The 17,575-nt window shown below is 45.1% G+C and overlaps 1 protein-coding gene across 1 annotated transcript in view; it reads right to left on the bottom strand.

Annotated features, from left to right (window-relative positions):
* Positions 1 to 6,112: 6,112 nt before the first annotated feature.
* Positions 6,113 to 17,575, bottom strand: part of LOC144501882 (eosinophil peroxidase-like) — a 48,277-nt gene continuing 36,814 nt past the window's right edge. The window contains 5 exon segments of the mRNA XM_078225922.1: positions 6,113 to 6,162; positions 7,199 to 7,360; positions 9,987 to 10,192; positions 13,164 to 13,401; positions 16,359 to 16,529. Of these exon segments, the coding sequence (XP_078082048.1) occupies positions 6,113 to 6,162; positions 7,199 to 7,360; positions 9,987 to 10,192; positions 13,164 to 13,401; positions 16,359 to 16,529 (827 nt within the window).

The following is a 17,575-nucleotide window of genomic DNA, read 5'->3' as shown; positions in this document are numbered from 1 at the left end:
AACCACAGACATCATTGTAATTCAGTAAACTGTTTGTTATGGTGTGCTATTTCAAGTTGTTCCAAGCTAACGCTCCAATACTCGAATCAGAACAACACTGACACTTCTTTTGCTATGATTACCTTTGCTTGTGTCAAATCAGTAAAATAAAGTAGCGGCAACCAAATAGTGTCCGACGCAGTTCTTTCTGTCTGACATTAGCCAAATGAATGGTGATTATGCCGGCACTGAACTTTACTCGCTCTGACAGCGAAAAAACATTCCCTCTCTTCTACCCTTTTTCTTCCATCCCCTGAATTTTGAGATATCACATCTACACCCTACAAACTCTTCACTCTCGCACTAGTCCCTCAACTGGCAACCACCCAAGAACAGCAGAAAAGGAGTTAACCGTATGTGTAAGTAACAAAGGAGATAATTATACAAAGATCAAATTCTGGCATTCTCCCAATAATTTTGTTTAACGCTCAAGAAAAAAAAGGCGGATTCCACAAGAGCACAATTCCACAAGTCTATGAGTTCAAATCGGTACCTACATAAACACTGTGAGTGGAATAGTACACAATGGAACCTATAATTATCCTTTATTACAATATAATAGAGTGGATGACTACTATACTCTCCTGTGTAATCTAAAAGCTAGTAAATGTCACATCATCACATTGCTACATTCAAGCTAAACCTGATGGATTTTCTTTTTGCCAGTAAGATAATTAGGCAAAGGCAGAGGAGCACAACAAGAAATACATGCTTGACAAATGTTTTAAAAAAGAATGAATTAAAAACAGCCATTAAGAGGTCAAAGTATACTTTTCATTTAATCTGCAAGACTTCTACGAGGAAACAAACTTGCATAGACTTTAAGATGGGATCTCAATAAATAGACATTTCTTCCAATTTCATGGCATTCGAATGTGATAAGACTACAAGGTTTAGGAGCAGAATTGGGCCATTCGGCCCATCAAGTAAACCTCTATGACTCTATGTCTGCTCCGCCTACCAATCATGGCTGATAGGTTTCTCATCCCATTCTCCCACTTTTTCCCCATAACCCTTGATCCCCTTACCAATAAAGAGCCTATCTATCTTTGTCTTAAATGCACTCAATGACCTGGCCTGCACAGCTTTCTGTGGCAATGAATTCCATAGATACACCACTCTCTGGCTGAAGAAATTCCTCCTCATCTCAGTTCTAAAGGGTCGTCCCTTTCCTCTGAGGCTGTGCCCTCGGATCCTAGTCTCCCCTACTAATGCAAACATCTTCCCCACATCCACTCTATCCAGGCATTTCAGTATTCTGTAAGTTTCAATGTCAGTCACAGAATGCGAAACTTGATTGAAACCTGAACTAAAGATGATCAGCAATTCGGTAAAAAAAAGTTTATTAATGCTGCGAGCATTAATGTTGGGACATTATTTATATCTGGCTCAGTCCTGTTTGCTGATGAGTTGAACACTAGTAATTTTGAATTCCCCGAGAAAATTAAATTGCTTGACCTTTATCAGCAATAAAATTGACTCCTACGTCAATTTCAATCTACAAATTAAAACACCCACGAATCCAAAGAACAGCCCAGGAGGAACAGAACATGCGGTGTAAAGCCTTTGAAGTTATTTTAAGATACATCAGGTGACATTTGGGGAATATAACTTCTGCAAGGGCAACTGGGCATGGATTCAGGAAAGGGAGCAATCTCACGGTTATTTAACTAGCTGGAACCTTTCAAAGATATTACTGGCATGGACAAAGAATTCCACTTGATGGTACAGTTTTGGAGTTCTGGAAGAATTTTGACAAGGCTTCATTGATGATTGATTAATAGCTACGGGGAGCTAGATAATAGGATTCTGGTACTAGATAAATCATTGATGTAAAAACTTGGAACAGATGGAACCAACAATTAAGTTTTTAGGCTGGAATGGAGAGGTGGCAGCTCAGGGATTATTATCGAAGCATTTTCCATTTTTAAATAATTTGGTAAATCTATGAAACGTTCAGCATCATATTTGACTGAACCAAAAATAACACAGGTTATTTAGTTATATTGGCAGAGAGACAGTATATATCTAAAGAGGAAATATCATTGCTAGAGCACTGAGTGCAGTTGTAGGCAAGCAGTAATTGGGTAAATTTTACTGCCACTGAGATGATAACAAGGACAGCAGGAGGATCATCATGAGTGTCAGGAATTTAAGTTACAAATAATAATTAAGGGATGTTGGAAAAGAGTGAGACTCTGAGGTTCTTTTGTCAAAATGTAAGGCATTCCTTTTTCCAGGTGGATTGATTACTTGCCATCCTGACCCCAAAGGCCCCTAGCCCATTGTCCTGAATGGGATGTCTGTATGTATACAGACTAGGCTCCACACATAGCAACTCTGAAAGAAATGGAGGTCACCTTAACTGAGACTGTGGAGCCAATTCACTGCCAGGTCTCAACAGAATCGAGACTAATAAAAGGTGAGGTTCTCGGGGGACGTGAGGGAAGGCAGAAATATTCACTGCAGAACACAATCCCTCACAAAGGGGCATCAGCAGTCCAGAATTCTACCAGTGCGTCATGGCCTGTTGCATGACCACCCTGGAGATCCCCGTGGCAGAAGTGCCATTGGCATAAGGCAGAGAAGTAGAGTGACATTTATACCAAGGCTTTGCCAGGTATTTCACCTGAATTATGGTAGAGGAGAGGGAGAATCGCATGGAAAATCATCTCCATTGATCAACAGATCTGAAAAGCTGAGTGAATAGAGACAGAGACAGGCAAGGTTTTTTCTGCTGTTGGACAGAGAAAGTGGGCAGAAGGTTTGTTGTGTCTGAATAACTAATGGCTTTATTGCACCTGAGCCACATCGGTGTGCACACAAAGATTAATGTGAAATATTTAGCTTTGAAAAGATGACTGTTTAGTCAGGTCTATCATTAGAAGGCAGTGCATATGAATCAGGATTGCCTTTTTTAAAAATTCATTTTTGGGAGGCAGGTTGTTAGCGGAGTGCCACAGGGATCAGTGCTTGGTCCTCTGCTCTTTATGATTTTTATTAATGACTTAGAGGAGGGGACTGAAGGGTGGATCAGTAAATTTGCTGATGACACCAAGATTGGTGGAGTAGTGGATGAGGTGGAGGGCTGTTGTAGGCTGCAAAGAGACATAGATAGGATGCAAAGCTGGGCTGAAAAATGGCAAATGGAGTTTAACCCTGATAAATGTGAGGTGATTCATTTTGGTAGGACTAATTTAAATGTGGATTACAGGGTCAAAGGTAGGGTTCTGAAGACTGTGGAGGAACAGAGAGATCTTGGGGTCCATATCCACAGATCTCTAAAGGTTGCCACTCAAGTGGATAGAGCTGTGAAGAAGGCCTATAGTGTGTTAACTTTTATTAACAGGGGCTTGGAGTTTAAGAGCCGTGGGGTTATGCTGCAACTGTACAGGACCTTGGTGAGACCACATTTGGAATATTGTGTGCAGTTCTGGTCACCTCACTATAAGAAGGATGTGGAAGCGCTGGAAAGAGTGCAGAGGAGATTTACCAGGATGCTGCCTGGTTTGGAGGGTAGGTCTTATGAGGAAAGGTTGAGGGAGCTAGGGCTGTTCTCTCTGGAGCGGAGCAGGCTGAGGGGAGACTTAATAGAGGTTTATAAAATGATGAAGGGGATAGATAGAGTGAACGTTCAAAGACTATTTCCTCGGGTGGATGGAGCTATTACAAGGGGGCATAACTATAGGGTTCATGGTGGGAGATATAGGAGGGGTATCAGAGGTAGGTTCTTTACGCAGAGAGTGGTTGGGGTGTGGAATGGACTGCCTGCAGTGATAGTGGAGTCAGACACTTTAGGAACATTTAAGCGGTTATTGGATAGGCACATGGAGCACACCAGGATGATAGGGAGTGGGATAGCTTGATCTTGGTTTCAGATAAAGCTCGGCACAACATCGTGGGCCGAAGGGCCTGTTCTGTGCTGTACTTTTCTATGTTCTATGTTCTAATGCTATGTCTCTGGAGTCACATGCAGGCCAGATCAGGTAAGGATGGAAGATTTCCTTCCCTAAAGAACATTAGTGAACCAGATGGGATTTTCCGACAATCGGCTAATGGTTTCATGGTCATCAGTAGATTCTTAATTCCAGATAATTTTTTTTATTGAATTCAAATTCCACCATCTGCCGTGGCAGGATTCGAACGCGGGTCCCCAGAACATGAGCTGAGTTTCTGGATGAATAGTTTAGCGATAATACCACTAGGCCATCGCCTCAGAGCTACTGGTGTTGGTCAGATATTGAAAACTATTTTTATCAGTGAATGCCATACATTATTACAGTCATAAAATGATACTCATTTTGTACCTTTCTGGCTCTTCCACTTTTTCTCGCAACAACAACTTGCATTCATATAACACCATTAACATAATAAGGTCCTTCACAGGAGCATCATAAAACAATATGTGACACTGAGACACATATTGGGCCAGATTTGTGTCAAAAGCTTGATTAAAGAGATATGTTTTAAGGGTAGCTATAAGGATGAAAGAAAGATACTGGGTGGGATTTTCTTGCTGTGCTCGCCCCGAAACTAGAAATTGATTCCTCCGACAATTTCAATCTACAAATCAAACACCTATAAATCCTAGAAACAGTCCAGAGGAACTATTGTCCAGAACATGTCATGTTGAAGTTATTTCAAGATATACTGGGTGATATTTGGGAAGTATAACTTCTGAAAGGGCAACTGGTGTAGATTCAAGACATGTTTTGTGCAATTTTCAACAGGGTAGAATTGGATAAGTGCAGAAACCTCAGCGGGTTGCAGAGCTGAATGAGATAGAAACTAAAAACTAGAAGCAGGCGTAGGCCATTTGGCCCTTCGAGCCTGCTCCACCATTCATTTTGATCATGGCTAATTGAATTCAATATCCTGAATCCCCTTCCCCCCATATCCCTTGATCCTTTTAGCCCCAAGAGCTATATCTAATTTCTTCCTGAAATCAGACAATGTTTTGGCCTCAACTACTTTCTGTGGTAGTGAATTCCACACAGTCACCACCCTCTGGGTAAAGAAACTTCTCCTCATCTCAGCTCTAAAAGGTTTACTCCTTATCCTCAAACTATGACTCCTAGTTCTGGACTCCCCCACCATTGGGAACATTCTTTCTGAATCTACCCTGTCTTAGCCTGTTAGAATTTTCTAAGTTTCTATGAGATTCCCTCTCACTCTTCTAAACTGCAGTGAATATAATCCTAACCAATCTCTTCTCATATGACAGGCCTGCCATTCCAGGAATCAGCCTGGTAAACCTTCGTTATACTCACTCTATTGCAAGGACATCCTTCCTCAGATAAGGAGATGACAGAGATCTCTCTCTCTTCCTGCAGCATGCTTGTTATACTAGGGTTGCTAATTGCAGCTCAATGATGCCATGATATTACAGTGGGGCAAATAGATGAGGTAGCCCCAAGAACTACCTCAGCTTGAACTGAATCCGCCCCATCAGTGTTATTAAGCACCAACTGAGCCAAAAGGTCTGATTATGAAGATAGGGCAAGATGAGGCAATGGAGGAATTTGGAACCAAGGATGAGAATCTTTAGGTCTGGGGAGGCGATGGCCTAGTGGTATTATTGCTAGACTATTAATCCAGAAACTCAGCTAATGTTCTGGGGGCCTGGGTTCGAATCCCGCCACGGCAGATGGTGGAATTTGAATTCAATAAAAAAAAGCTGGAATTAAGAATCTACTGATGATAATGAAATGATTGTCGGAAAAACCCATCTGGTTTACTAATGTCCTTTAGGGAAGGAAATCTGTCATCCTTACCTGGTCTGGCTTACATGTGACACCAGAGCCACAGCAATGTGGGTTGACTCTCAACTGCCTTTAGGGAACTATGGATGGGCAATAAATGCTGGCCAGCCAGCGACACCCAAGTCCCACAAATGAATTTTTTAAAATGTTAGTTCAATCAGGAACAAATGCAAGCTACTGAGCTCAGGACTGAAATGTGAATGGAACTTTTACAAGTAAGGGCATGGACAGCAGAGCTTTGGATGAACTTAAATTCACAGAATAATTGCATTAACACACCAATAAGCTGACACGAATAGAAATTCTGCATTTCAAACAAACAACACTGACGTAATGGCTTCAGACACTTTTATTGTTAATTCTGAAACAGGATTACATTGCATCTCAGAACAGTAGTCAAGTGCAATCAGCATATTGGATGGAGAGTGATTCTCCACTCATGGCATCAGTGAGCACATCAATTCATTCCACAACTTTCCAGTCTATAAACAAAAATCTCACCAAAACGCCTCTGAAGACCAGCAACGTTGCATCTAATGCTCACATGGTGACGTGGTGTGGTTCTAGGTTGCACTAATACAATGGGAGCGTGGGCTCTGGACAGCCTTGCATTTACTTCAAACGATCTTATTTTCAGGTCCAAGCAATGAAGAATCATATTTCATTTGTTGCAACATCTGCAGCATAAAACCAAACGTTAGAATGAATGGACAGTGGGGGAGGAGTTGCTGCAGTCACTGTGTAAATACTTTCACGATGAGTCCCTCTGGTCCGCTTTCTTGTAAAATTGGAAACATGATTCAAAAGACTGTATTAGAAACATCACTCAGAGGGAAATATGCCTTAGGCATAATTATAATATCTCGAGACAGTCACCATCAGAATTAGTCTTTAGACTGAAGAAGAAAGCAGAGACTCAATTTGAGAGATTTCTTTGCATTATGCGCACTCACAGAGTGGAACCCACCCACTCCCATTCAACACCCAATCCCCACCCCCCCACCCCATTAACTATCCTCCATTTTATCTGCCCAAGATGACATTTTGCCAAAAGAAAAGACAAAATTCCTCCCACCATCTTAAGAAGCAGGAGGCCAAACCAACATTTAATAAATAAAATTAGAATGCAAAAGATTTGCTGTTCATTCATTTCCCATTAGCCTGTTTTGATTGAACCTGCGTCTTAGTGCCAGCTCAGGGTGGGGAAGTTTCATTAATTAGAGTTAATTTTAGAGGAAATTAATTGTGTGAAGGTCATTAGCTGGTGCGTATTGCGTTTCTCTTATTAAAGAGATGGATTTCTAATTATTCAATAAGCTTATGATGCGATTTGGTATCACCAAGGGACAGATGAACATTTTATCAGTGTTACAAAGTTACTGCGTTTCTGCTCTTACCTGAACAGATAGGCGATGCAGAGTTCCACTGTCCATTACTTAGACAGGTTATCGTATCCCCTCCCACCAGTTTGAATCCTGGCTTGCAGGTATATCTGACCAAGGAGTTACAGATCGAGAAATGGGCATGGTCAACGATAGGGACAGAGGCGCAGGGGGTCACTGTAAAGGAAATACATATAATAAATAGCCAGAGTTAGGGTCCAAACACAATGTCACATTTCTGATCCTAAAAATATAAAGGTTTTGAAATTCTCAGGAGACTAAAGTGCTCAGGTCAGTTTCGAGGGGCAAGTACACCTTTGCAAAATTTATGTCAAAAAGATTTGAATGAAAAGATTAATCACTATATATCGAATCATAGCATCTTACAGTATAGAAGGAGGCCATTCAATCCAAATTGCTAGTGCCAGCTCTTTAAAAAAGGTACCCAATTAATCCCAATCATTCCTCTTTCTCCAGATCTTTGCAACTTTCTCTCCTTCAGGTATTTGTCTAAAACTCTTCTGAAAATTGCCATTGCATCTATTTCAATGCATTCCAGGTTGTAATAACTCTTGCTGTCAAAAACATGCTCGTCCCATCTCTGGCTCCAAATCTGTAGCCTGTGGTGATGGATTTTTCTACCACTAGAAACAGTTGTTTTATTTGTTCTGTCAAACCTTCTAGGATTTTGAACACCCCTATTAAACCTTCCTTCAAATATTTTTTGCTCTAATCAGAGCAATCTCAGCTCCTCTAGTCTTTCTGTATAACTGAAGGCTTGCATCCTTTGTACCATTCCAGTAAATCTCTTCAGCATCCTCTCCAAGGATTTATTATCCTTCCTAACGTATGATGCCTAATTGGCCACATCTGAGCAGACCAGCTATAATTCTATAGTCCTCATCATTCAATGTTTGCTGGTCCACATCAGTTCCTGATAAAGAAGTACCTCATTGTTAGAATTTTTATCCTTGTTTTCAGAACCCTACAGGTCTCCTCCCTTCACTATCACTGTAATCTCCTCCAGCATTACAATCACTCTGAGATATCTGCGTTCCTCCAATTCTGCCCTCTTTTTGATCTTAATCATTCCACCATAGCTGGCTATGGCTGTAATTGTCAAGGCTCCAGAATCACCCTCCCTAAACTTTTCTTCATTTCTTTAAGATAGTCCTTAAAACCAACCATTGTAAGGTGTTAGACATAGTTTGGTCGGTCTTATTAAGTTATTAGTAGTCTTAGATAGTAGGTGCAGTAAAGGTCCAAGCTAGGAGCTGTCTCCATTCTTGGTTCAACACACGACTCTGTCCAACACTACACTGTCACCCAGATGCGGGTCATGTGCTTGCTTGCATCAATGTGTGGGCGGTACTGTACTTGGCCCCATATTAAACATTTATGTGTCAGACTGTTATACTACACCTGCCTCTTCAACCAATTTTTTGGACATCTACCCTAACATCTCCAAATGCTATTTCTAAATTCACTTACAGGATGTGGCCATCACTGGCTAGGCCAGCATTTATTGCCCTTCCCTAATTGCCCTTGAGAAGGTGGTGCTGAGCTTTCTTCTTGAACTGCTGCAATCCTTGTGGTGCACCCAGAGTGCAGTTGGGGAGGGAGTTTCAGGATTTTGACCCAGCGACAGTGAAGGAACAGGATTATATTTCTAAGTTAGGACGGTGTGTGGCTTGGAGTGGACTTCCAGGAAGTGGTGTCCCCAGGTATCTGCTGCCCTTAATGATTTACATGGTAATGGTCATGGGTTTGGAACGTGCTGCCTGAGGAGCCTTGGTGAGTTTCTGCCGTGCATCTTTTAGATGGCACACACTACTGCCAGTGTGTGTCGGTGGTGAAGGGAATGTTTGTGATATGGTGCCAATCAAGTGGGCTGCTTTATCCTAGATGATGTCAAGTTTTTTCAGTGTTGCTGGAGCTCTACTCATCCAGGCAAGTGGAGAGTATTTTATTACACTCCTGACATATGCCTTGTAGATGGTGGACAGATTTTGGGGAGAGCAGGAGGTGAGGTACTCACTGCAGGATTCCTAGCCTCTGACTTGTTCTTGCAACCACGGTATTTATATGACTAGTCCAATTGAGTTTCTAGTCAATGGTAACCCCCAGGATGTTGACTGTGGGGCGTTCAGTGATGGTAATGCCATTGAATGTCAATGGGTGGTGGTTAGATTCTCTTCAATTGGAGATGATCATTGCCTGACACTTGTGTGGTACAAATGTTGCTTGTCATTTGTCAGCCCAAGCTTGAATATGGACCAGGTCTTGCTGCATTTGGACATGGACTGCTTCAGTGTCTGAGGAGTTGTGAATGGTGCCGAACATTATGCAGTCATCAGCAAACACTCCCACTTCTGACCTTACGCTGGAGGGAAAGTCTTGTGGCTTGGCATTAAATTTTAATTAATAATGCTCCTGTGAAACACCTTGGGGCAGTTTACAAAGTTAAAGGCGCTATAATAATATACACTGTTGTTGTTGCACAGAACAAAGCTCACAGGTTAAAGACAATTAATATCTAATTTCAACAGAGTGGTGAATGGGATGAGCTGTATTACGTTGAAGCACATGGAAATAGATTTAAATTGTCAGACAGCTGACCATGATGTGGAGATGCCGTTAGACAGCTGACCAGCAGAGGGTGCTGCCTGGTCACCTCCCGCCCCATCCTGTCAGTGTGAGAAGAGGATTCTCTAACCTCTCCCTCACACTTATTCTTGCAGCTCAGCATCACTCAGCACAGATTAGACCAGGAGAAACATGACTCTATCCCAGGATACCATACCTTCCATGTTCTCTTTCCAGGCACTCAGGTCTACCTGGGGAATGTGAGTGCACCTGACGTACCCTTCTGGATACGGTCTAAACCCAAATGCATCCTGAGGGAGTTCTTCAATTCTGGTGTTATCACAGATTATTCTGGAGAGTGAGACTTGCTGCAGAGCCTGCTGCTGACTGGCAGTAAAAACACCTTTGTTTTCCCACCAGAATCTGAAAGGAAGAGCAGGGGGTCAGACTGGAATGTTAGGCAATTCGGGGACTCTGTGACCGCGGTGTGACTGCTCCTGGCAAGTTACAATTTTCCTAGTCAGAGCTGCATCAGAAACCTGTTTATGCTGTTTCTGTCACATGGCTTATGATTATTCCAATGTTTCTTTCTCTATTGATATCCTATTGTGAACATCATCCCACATGGACACAGTGATGGGCAACCTAGGCTAGTGAGTGGGCTGCCTGAGTGGCCCTCCTCCACCTCTGTGAGCCGCAACACTGAAATTAGACTTGCTCACTAACCATGACCCCATGAATAAGATTGGGTACATTGAATGCATACCAAATATTTCATAAGGAGTTAGAGAAAATGCTTAAGTCATTTATATATTCATAGAACTGTCATCAAATGGTAAAAACCAAATAAATATTTACGCTTAGATTGGAGGCAGAGGGAGTGCATGGCTCTCACAGTCAATGCACAAACCTCACTTCATTTGTCTTTGCTTTACAAGCACATCACTTTAGTCATTCCGGTAGGAAAAAAAGCGATGTGGGTGGAAACCAATGTGGCAACTCTGCATGTGGGCATCAACCAACTAAATGTCTTGTGGGACCGCACCCAGAACCTGATGGGCTGCACCCAGAACCTGATGGGCCGCACCCGGAACCCTGATGGGCCCCACCCGGAACCCTGATGGGCTGCACCCAGAACCCTGATGGGCCGCACCCGGAACCCTGATGGGCCGCACCCAGACCCTGATGGGCCGCACCCGGAGCCCTGATGGGCCGCACCCGGAGCCCTGATGGGCCGCACCCAGAGCCCTGATGGGCTGCACCCGGAGCCCTGATGGGCCGCACCCAGAGCCCCAGAGCCCTGATGGGCCGCACCCAGAGCCCTGTTGGGCCGCACCCGGAGCCCTGATGGGCCGCACCCAGACCCTAATCGGCTGCACCCGGAACCCTGATGGGCTGCACCCAGAACCCTGATGGGCCGCACCCGGAACCCTGATGGGCCGCACCCAGAACCCTGATGGGCCGCACCCGGAACCTTGATGGGCCGCACCCAGACCCTGATGGGCTGCACCCAGACCCTGATGGGCCGCACCCGGAGCCCTGATGGGCCGCACCCGGAGCCCTGATGGGCCGCACCCAGAGCCCTGATGGGCTGCACCCAGAGCCCTGATGGGCCGCACCCAGAGCCCCAGAGCCCTGATGGGCCGCACCCGGAGCCCTGATGGGCCGCACCCGGAGCCCTGATGGGCCGCACCCAGACCCTGATCGGCTGCACCCGGAACCCTGATGGGCCGCACCAAGAACCCTGATGGGCCACACCCGGAACCTTGATGGGCCGCACCCAGACCCTGATGGGCCGCACCCAGACCCTGATGGGCCGCACCCGGAGCCCTGATGGGCCGCACCCAGAGCCCCAGAGCCCTGATGGGCCGCACCCGGAGCCCTGATGGGCCGCACCCGGAACCCTGATGGGCCGCACCCGGAACCCTGATGGGCTGCACCCAGAACCCTGATGGGCTGCACCCGGAACCCTGATGGGCCGCACCCAGAACCCTGATGGGCCGCACCCGGAACCTTGATGGGTCGCACCCAGACCCTGATGGGCCGCACCCGGAGCCCTGATGGGCCGCACCCGGAGCCCTGATGGGCCGCACCCAGAGCCCCAGAGCCCTGATGGGCCGCACCCAGACCCTGATGGGCCACACCCAGACCCTGATGGGCCGCACCCAGACCCTGATCGGCTGCACCCAGACCCTGATGGGCCGCACCCAGACCCTGATGGGCCACACCCAGACCCTGATGGGCCGCACCCAGACCCTGATGGGCCACACCCAGACCCTGATGGGCCGCACCCAGACCCTGATCGGCTGCACCCAGACCCTGATGGGCTGCACCCAGACCCTGATGGGCTGCACCCAGACCCTGATGGGCTGCACCCAGACCCTGATGGGCCGCATGTGGTTCCCAGCCAGAGGTTGCCCACCACTGATGGAAGGCATAGAGAGCAAACGATCCCAGTCTTTGCAGATCTCAGTCAGGAAAGCAATTAACCTCATCTAGCTTTGTTACACAGAGAGGAAAGTTAGCCAAGGTTTCTGCTCTTGATCACAATCCAGTAACCCGTGCTGGTAAGGAACCATGTGCAGACCTCAATTGAGGACAGGACTGGGCCTGTCCTGACCCACAGTAATGAAGCTTCAGGAGAGAAGCAAACATTCTCTTGAATAAATCGCTGTATTTTTCACAGCTATAGGTTTTCTCCAATAATATTATTTTGCTTGTATCTTTTCACAGAATCATAAAATCCCTATGGCGCAGAAGGAAGCCATTCGGCCCATCAGGTTTGCACCAACTCTCTAACAGAGCATCCCACTCCAGGCCCTCCCCCACACCCTATCCCTGTAACCCCATACACTTGCCCCCGAACCTACACATATTTGGACTCTAAGGGGCAATTTAGCATGGCCAGTCCACCTAATGTGCACATCTTTGGAGTGCGGGAGGAAACCGGAGTACTCAGAGAAACCACGCAGACACAGGGAAAATGTGCAAACTCCACACAGACAGTGACCCAAGGCCAGAATTGAACCCTGGTCCCTGGAGCTGTGAAGCAGCAGTGCTAACCACTGTGCCACCTGTGTCAATAGAAGCTGCTGGAAGCCGGCTGCTTTCTCACCCAAGGTCAATTGTTATCATTAATAAACAACTCAAGGCCAGGTTAAGATCAGCCAAAGCAGGGACTCAGAATGGTCAGGAAGTCAGCAGCTCCTTCTCCTGTGCTTTAAATTGAATTGAGCCAAGAATTACCAAAATGGGAGACTTTTAACATGGCTCTTAGATTCAGATCTAAGCCTTTGACTGCAAGCCATCATTCCTCTGTCTAAGGGAGTGAGTTGTCTAACATTTAAAATAAATCCTTTTGATTTTCATGCCTATAACAGCAGTCACCTCTTACCTGTCTCCATCCCGCAGGTTTTTGAACTGTTGTCCTGCCAAGCAGGCAAACAGTGGGCCCAGCTTCCCACCGTTCACAGCTGGCTCAGACACTCCCGCAAGCCATGGCTCAATGTTATCTGGAGTTCCGTACAGCTCCAACAAGCTCCTTGCCAGGCTTCCATTTTGAAGGACTGCTGTGAACTGCCTCACGTTCTTGGGCTCAGGAAGACCACAGAACCTCCTCCAAGCATTGTAACCTTTGTGCAGATTGGAGAGAAGGAAAATAATTCAATCTGATCTCTTGCTCTCTCGGTTTTCGCTCCCAATTCCTGCTCCCATGCTAGGGCCCTCTGCAACTCATCCTCGTGCTCATTTATGTGTGAGCTCAGCCAGGCGGACATTCAGCCAGAAAGGGTTGAATGCTGTCTTTGCCCAATGACCAGATAGTATTTCCCCCCAGGACTGCAGTCAGAAACAGGGAGCCCACTTCATTCCCCCTCCATAACCCAGGAACCAATTGCTGCTCCTCCTCCAGCCCATTAACTGAAGCCAAGCGACAGAGCACAGGCCACAGGTGGGTTCTGGGAGCTCCTTCATTTATATCACTGCACCATATAATGAAATATTCACTAAGATGTTGGACGTTATTTCAAGTTATTTGGTGATTGTGCATTAATCTAAAGTCCAACAGGTTTATTTGGTAGCATGAGCTTTTGGAGCACTGCTCTTTCATCAGGTGAGTGTAGGATTTGTTTCACAGACAGGGCATATATAGACACAAACTCAATTACAAGATAATGGTTGGAATGCGAGTCTTAACAGGTAATCAAGTCTTTACAGGTACAGACAATGTGAGTGGAGAGAGGGATAAGCACAGGTTAAAGAGGTGTGAATTGTCTCAAGCCAGGACAGTTAGTAGGATTTTGCAAGCCCAGGCCAAATGGTGGAGGTTACACACAGTGTGACATGAACTCAAGATCCCGGTTGAGGCCGTCCTCATGCGTGCAGAACTTGGCTATCAATTTCTGCTTGTGTTGTGAGACTTCTTACTGTGCCCACCCCAGTCCAACGCCGGCATCTCCACATCATTACTCTAAAGGTTACAGGATGTCAGTGATAGTAAAGGACTGGTTTGAGGCACACTAACCTATTCACTAGTTTCTTTAATTTGTACCAACGCAAACAGCTGAGCGATGGCCAAGTACTTCTTCACCCAAGGTCACGGCTGTCAATTTTTCTAATGGTGAATTATTGCCAACTGGAAATGCACATTGGAAACCTGGGGACAATGGACGTGGGGGTTTCAAGAAAGAGCAACAGAACTGCACTAAGTTGGGAGTCTTATTCTAAAACTGATGATAAAACTCATCAGTTGGAAGTATGCAAGGCATCAAATTCTGGAAGGGGATTTATGCCCACAACAATGATACTCAGATTTTTTTTTAAAGTGATCCTTCCCTAGTACAATTGATTATTTTGTGATAGCTCTTTCAGAATTGAAGCCCTCTTTTAGTAACTGGATCCAAATTTTCACAGCGTTATGGAGGCTGTACAAATGGCAGACGGGAACCTGATGTAGGAATCTGTAACGATTTTAATCAGGCGATTGAGGTTGGCCTGCTTGAATATGAACTCCCTGATTAAGGGCCAAACTGATGGTCCAATCAGGGAACCTCATGCTCTGTACCTAAACAGGAGTGTCAGTTCCTCTGGCACTCCTAGGTGTGAAGCACACAGGCGTGAATTATAAATCAGTTGGCTCATTTTAACTCAGTTCACGAGACAAGCAGACATGATTTTCGCTCCGACCCCTGTGGTTGCCTCCAGTCTGTTTCTGGAGCCTGATGATTCCATCCTGCATCCCAGGAGCCAAAACCACGCCAATTAGGGCACTTTCCCCTGAGGCAGATACGCCGAGCTGGGAAATTGCCTGACTTGAACTTAAAAATCCAGCCCCTGATCTCAGGAATGTAACGGTGTGTCCAGCACTCAGTTTCGCTAAAGTGGAAATTACGTCGATGACGCGACCTGTGGCTTACATAAGATCACTGTCACTTCCAATAGAATTTGCCAGAAGAAACAGCAAAGGTCAGGGGGTTAGTCCAACCAGTTTGTGGTGAATTTCCTGCTAGCATTCACCAATGGTGTCAAAGGTCAATAACATGGATGCTAAATGCTCCTGTGATTGTGTTTTGGTGTCTGGTTTGATTGGCATTTTAGGCTTAAGGATCTTTTATCGGCTGTGGGGAACATAAGAAGTCCCTCATTTTTAAGCTGCTGCCCTTTGTCCACATCACAGCAGTGTGGCGAACTCCATGGATACTAGTTATGTTGCAATACTATTTGTAAAGAGCTAGAAACTCATTGCTCTGAGAATATACATCGGAGGAACATTTACTGTACTGCAGTCAGGTGCCAAGTAACAATATATCAGTCACATGGAGAGCTGTAAGAAATACACTCAATGAATCCCCAGTATTTTGAGTCTTAAAGTGTGATTATTTTGAACTTCTGGGAATAAGTGGAGGACTCCAAGCAGGTCATTCTCCCCATGAGGTCAGAGCCTGAACCTCAACATCTGCAGAGCTCCTAAATAACTCATGTTAGCGGACCTCATTGGTGCAGGCTCCACTCTGACTCTGCACTGGGAAGCTGGGTGGCATCATAATAACCTGTCTAATCGTTATATCAGAAGCTTTCTCAGAAGCAGATCGATCACCATTGCACGTCATACTTTATATTACAGGAAAATAGACATGCCAGAGTGTTTGGGAACCAGCCTGACCTGTGTGAATGTGTATGTGTGTCTGTATATGCATGCATAAAGTGTGTCTGAATCTGTATATTTGTATAGCATGCATGTTGTGAATTTGTATGTGTGTCTGTACATGCATGTGTGTGTGTGAATCTGTATGCATGTCTGTATATGCATGCTTAAAGTATGTGTGAATCTGTATGTTTGTATAGCATGCATGTGTGTGAATCTGTATGTGTGTCTATACATGCATGTGTGTGAATCTGTATGTGTGTCTGTATATGCATGCGTGTGTGTGAATCTGTATGTGTGTCTATACATGCATGTGTGTGTGTGTGAATCTGTATGTATGTTTGTGTGTGTGCGAGAGTCTGTATTTGAGTATCTGTGCCTTTATCTAAGTGCATTTGTCTATATGTACATGAGAGTGTTTGTGCATTTAGGCCTATGAGCATTTACCTGGGAGACCATGATCCCGAGAGCGTTGCAAATCTAATGAGGCCAGATCCAATGGTAGGCGACTTGTCAACTGAAACAAATGTTGCCGCAGTTCATCCACGATCATCCGATTTTGTGTCTGCCGTTTAGCTGGATTAGCCAGTAGCCCACGAAGAATTGGTTCAATACCACCTGAAAGATTAAAACATGGTTCAGCTAATATTCTTCCTGTTTCTTCCCCTCGGTATTTTGCATACAGTTTGTTTCCTTATCTTCAGTTTCTATCAATTTGGAAACCCAGAAAGTAAGAAACAGCAATTGACAGCTTACTTTAGATAAAGCACTTTTACTTTTATTACCTGGGACTTTCAAAGCCACTTCCTTGTTAAAACAAAGAGCTGCAACTATTCAGTGTCAAATTGGCATTGATATCTCAAAGAATTATTTCAAGGGTATGGAGCCCTGTCAGTGTAAAGTGGGTGATGCAGGTTGGCTGCCTTCTCTCAAGCCCAAAACTGCAGACATTTATGCATGTCCATAAATGCATGGTGCCTATCAAGTGTATGGTCGGCAGCCCATGGTCGGCCGCACTTGGTTGAGGTCATTAGGTTACACTGAAGCTTCATATGTTTCATATGAAGCAATTTTTAAAAGCGGCATCTCGGCCTTTTGGCTAAGATGCAAATGAGCTCAAGTCTTGGAGGAGGAACCTCCCCCTTCTCCAATCAGCTTGGCTCATGTAGATCAGGCCCAGGACAGGGTGGTTTGGTCGCTCGCCCTGTCTTGTCAGCCTGGATCTGAAATGTCTCAACTTGTTGAGACTCTGAATTGGACTTGATTTGATTGAATTGGAAAAGTATTTTTAAAAATGTCTGCTGGGAAATGGTCACATACACCTGAGTGCATAAACACTCTCAGATCCAGACAAGCACACACTTAAAATAAACCATATTCATTCTCATTTATAAACATGCAGGGTGGGATTTTTCTCCCACTCCGCGGCGTGTTTGGTGGAGTTGGCGTGCGTCGCTGGTGGCGGGATCTTATGGTCCCACCGTTTAACACACCGCTCACTGCCGGAAAACCCGCGGCGGGGGTGCATCGTCGGCAGGACTATAAGATCCCACCAACGTGAATGGGAGCAAGATTTTGCTGACAGATTCATACATACCTGCGCACACACACACACACGGATTATTTTTACAGCACCCTGCCAATGTATTTGAAAGCAGCGGGCA

The sequence above is a fragment of the Mustelus asterias genome, chromosome 12 (assembly GCF_964213995.1).
Source record: "Mustelus asterias chromosome 12, sMusAst1.hap1.1, whole genome shotgun sequence".
NCBI lineage: Eukaryota > Metazoa > Chordata > Chondrichthyes > Carcharhiniformes > Triakidae > Mustelus > Mustelus asterias.
Note: the sequence above shows the minus strand (reverse complement) of the source record. Positions and strands in the feature narration are given on the sequence as shown.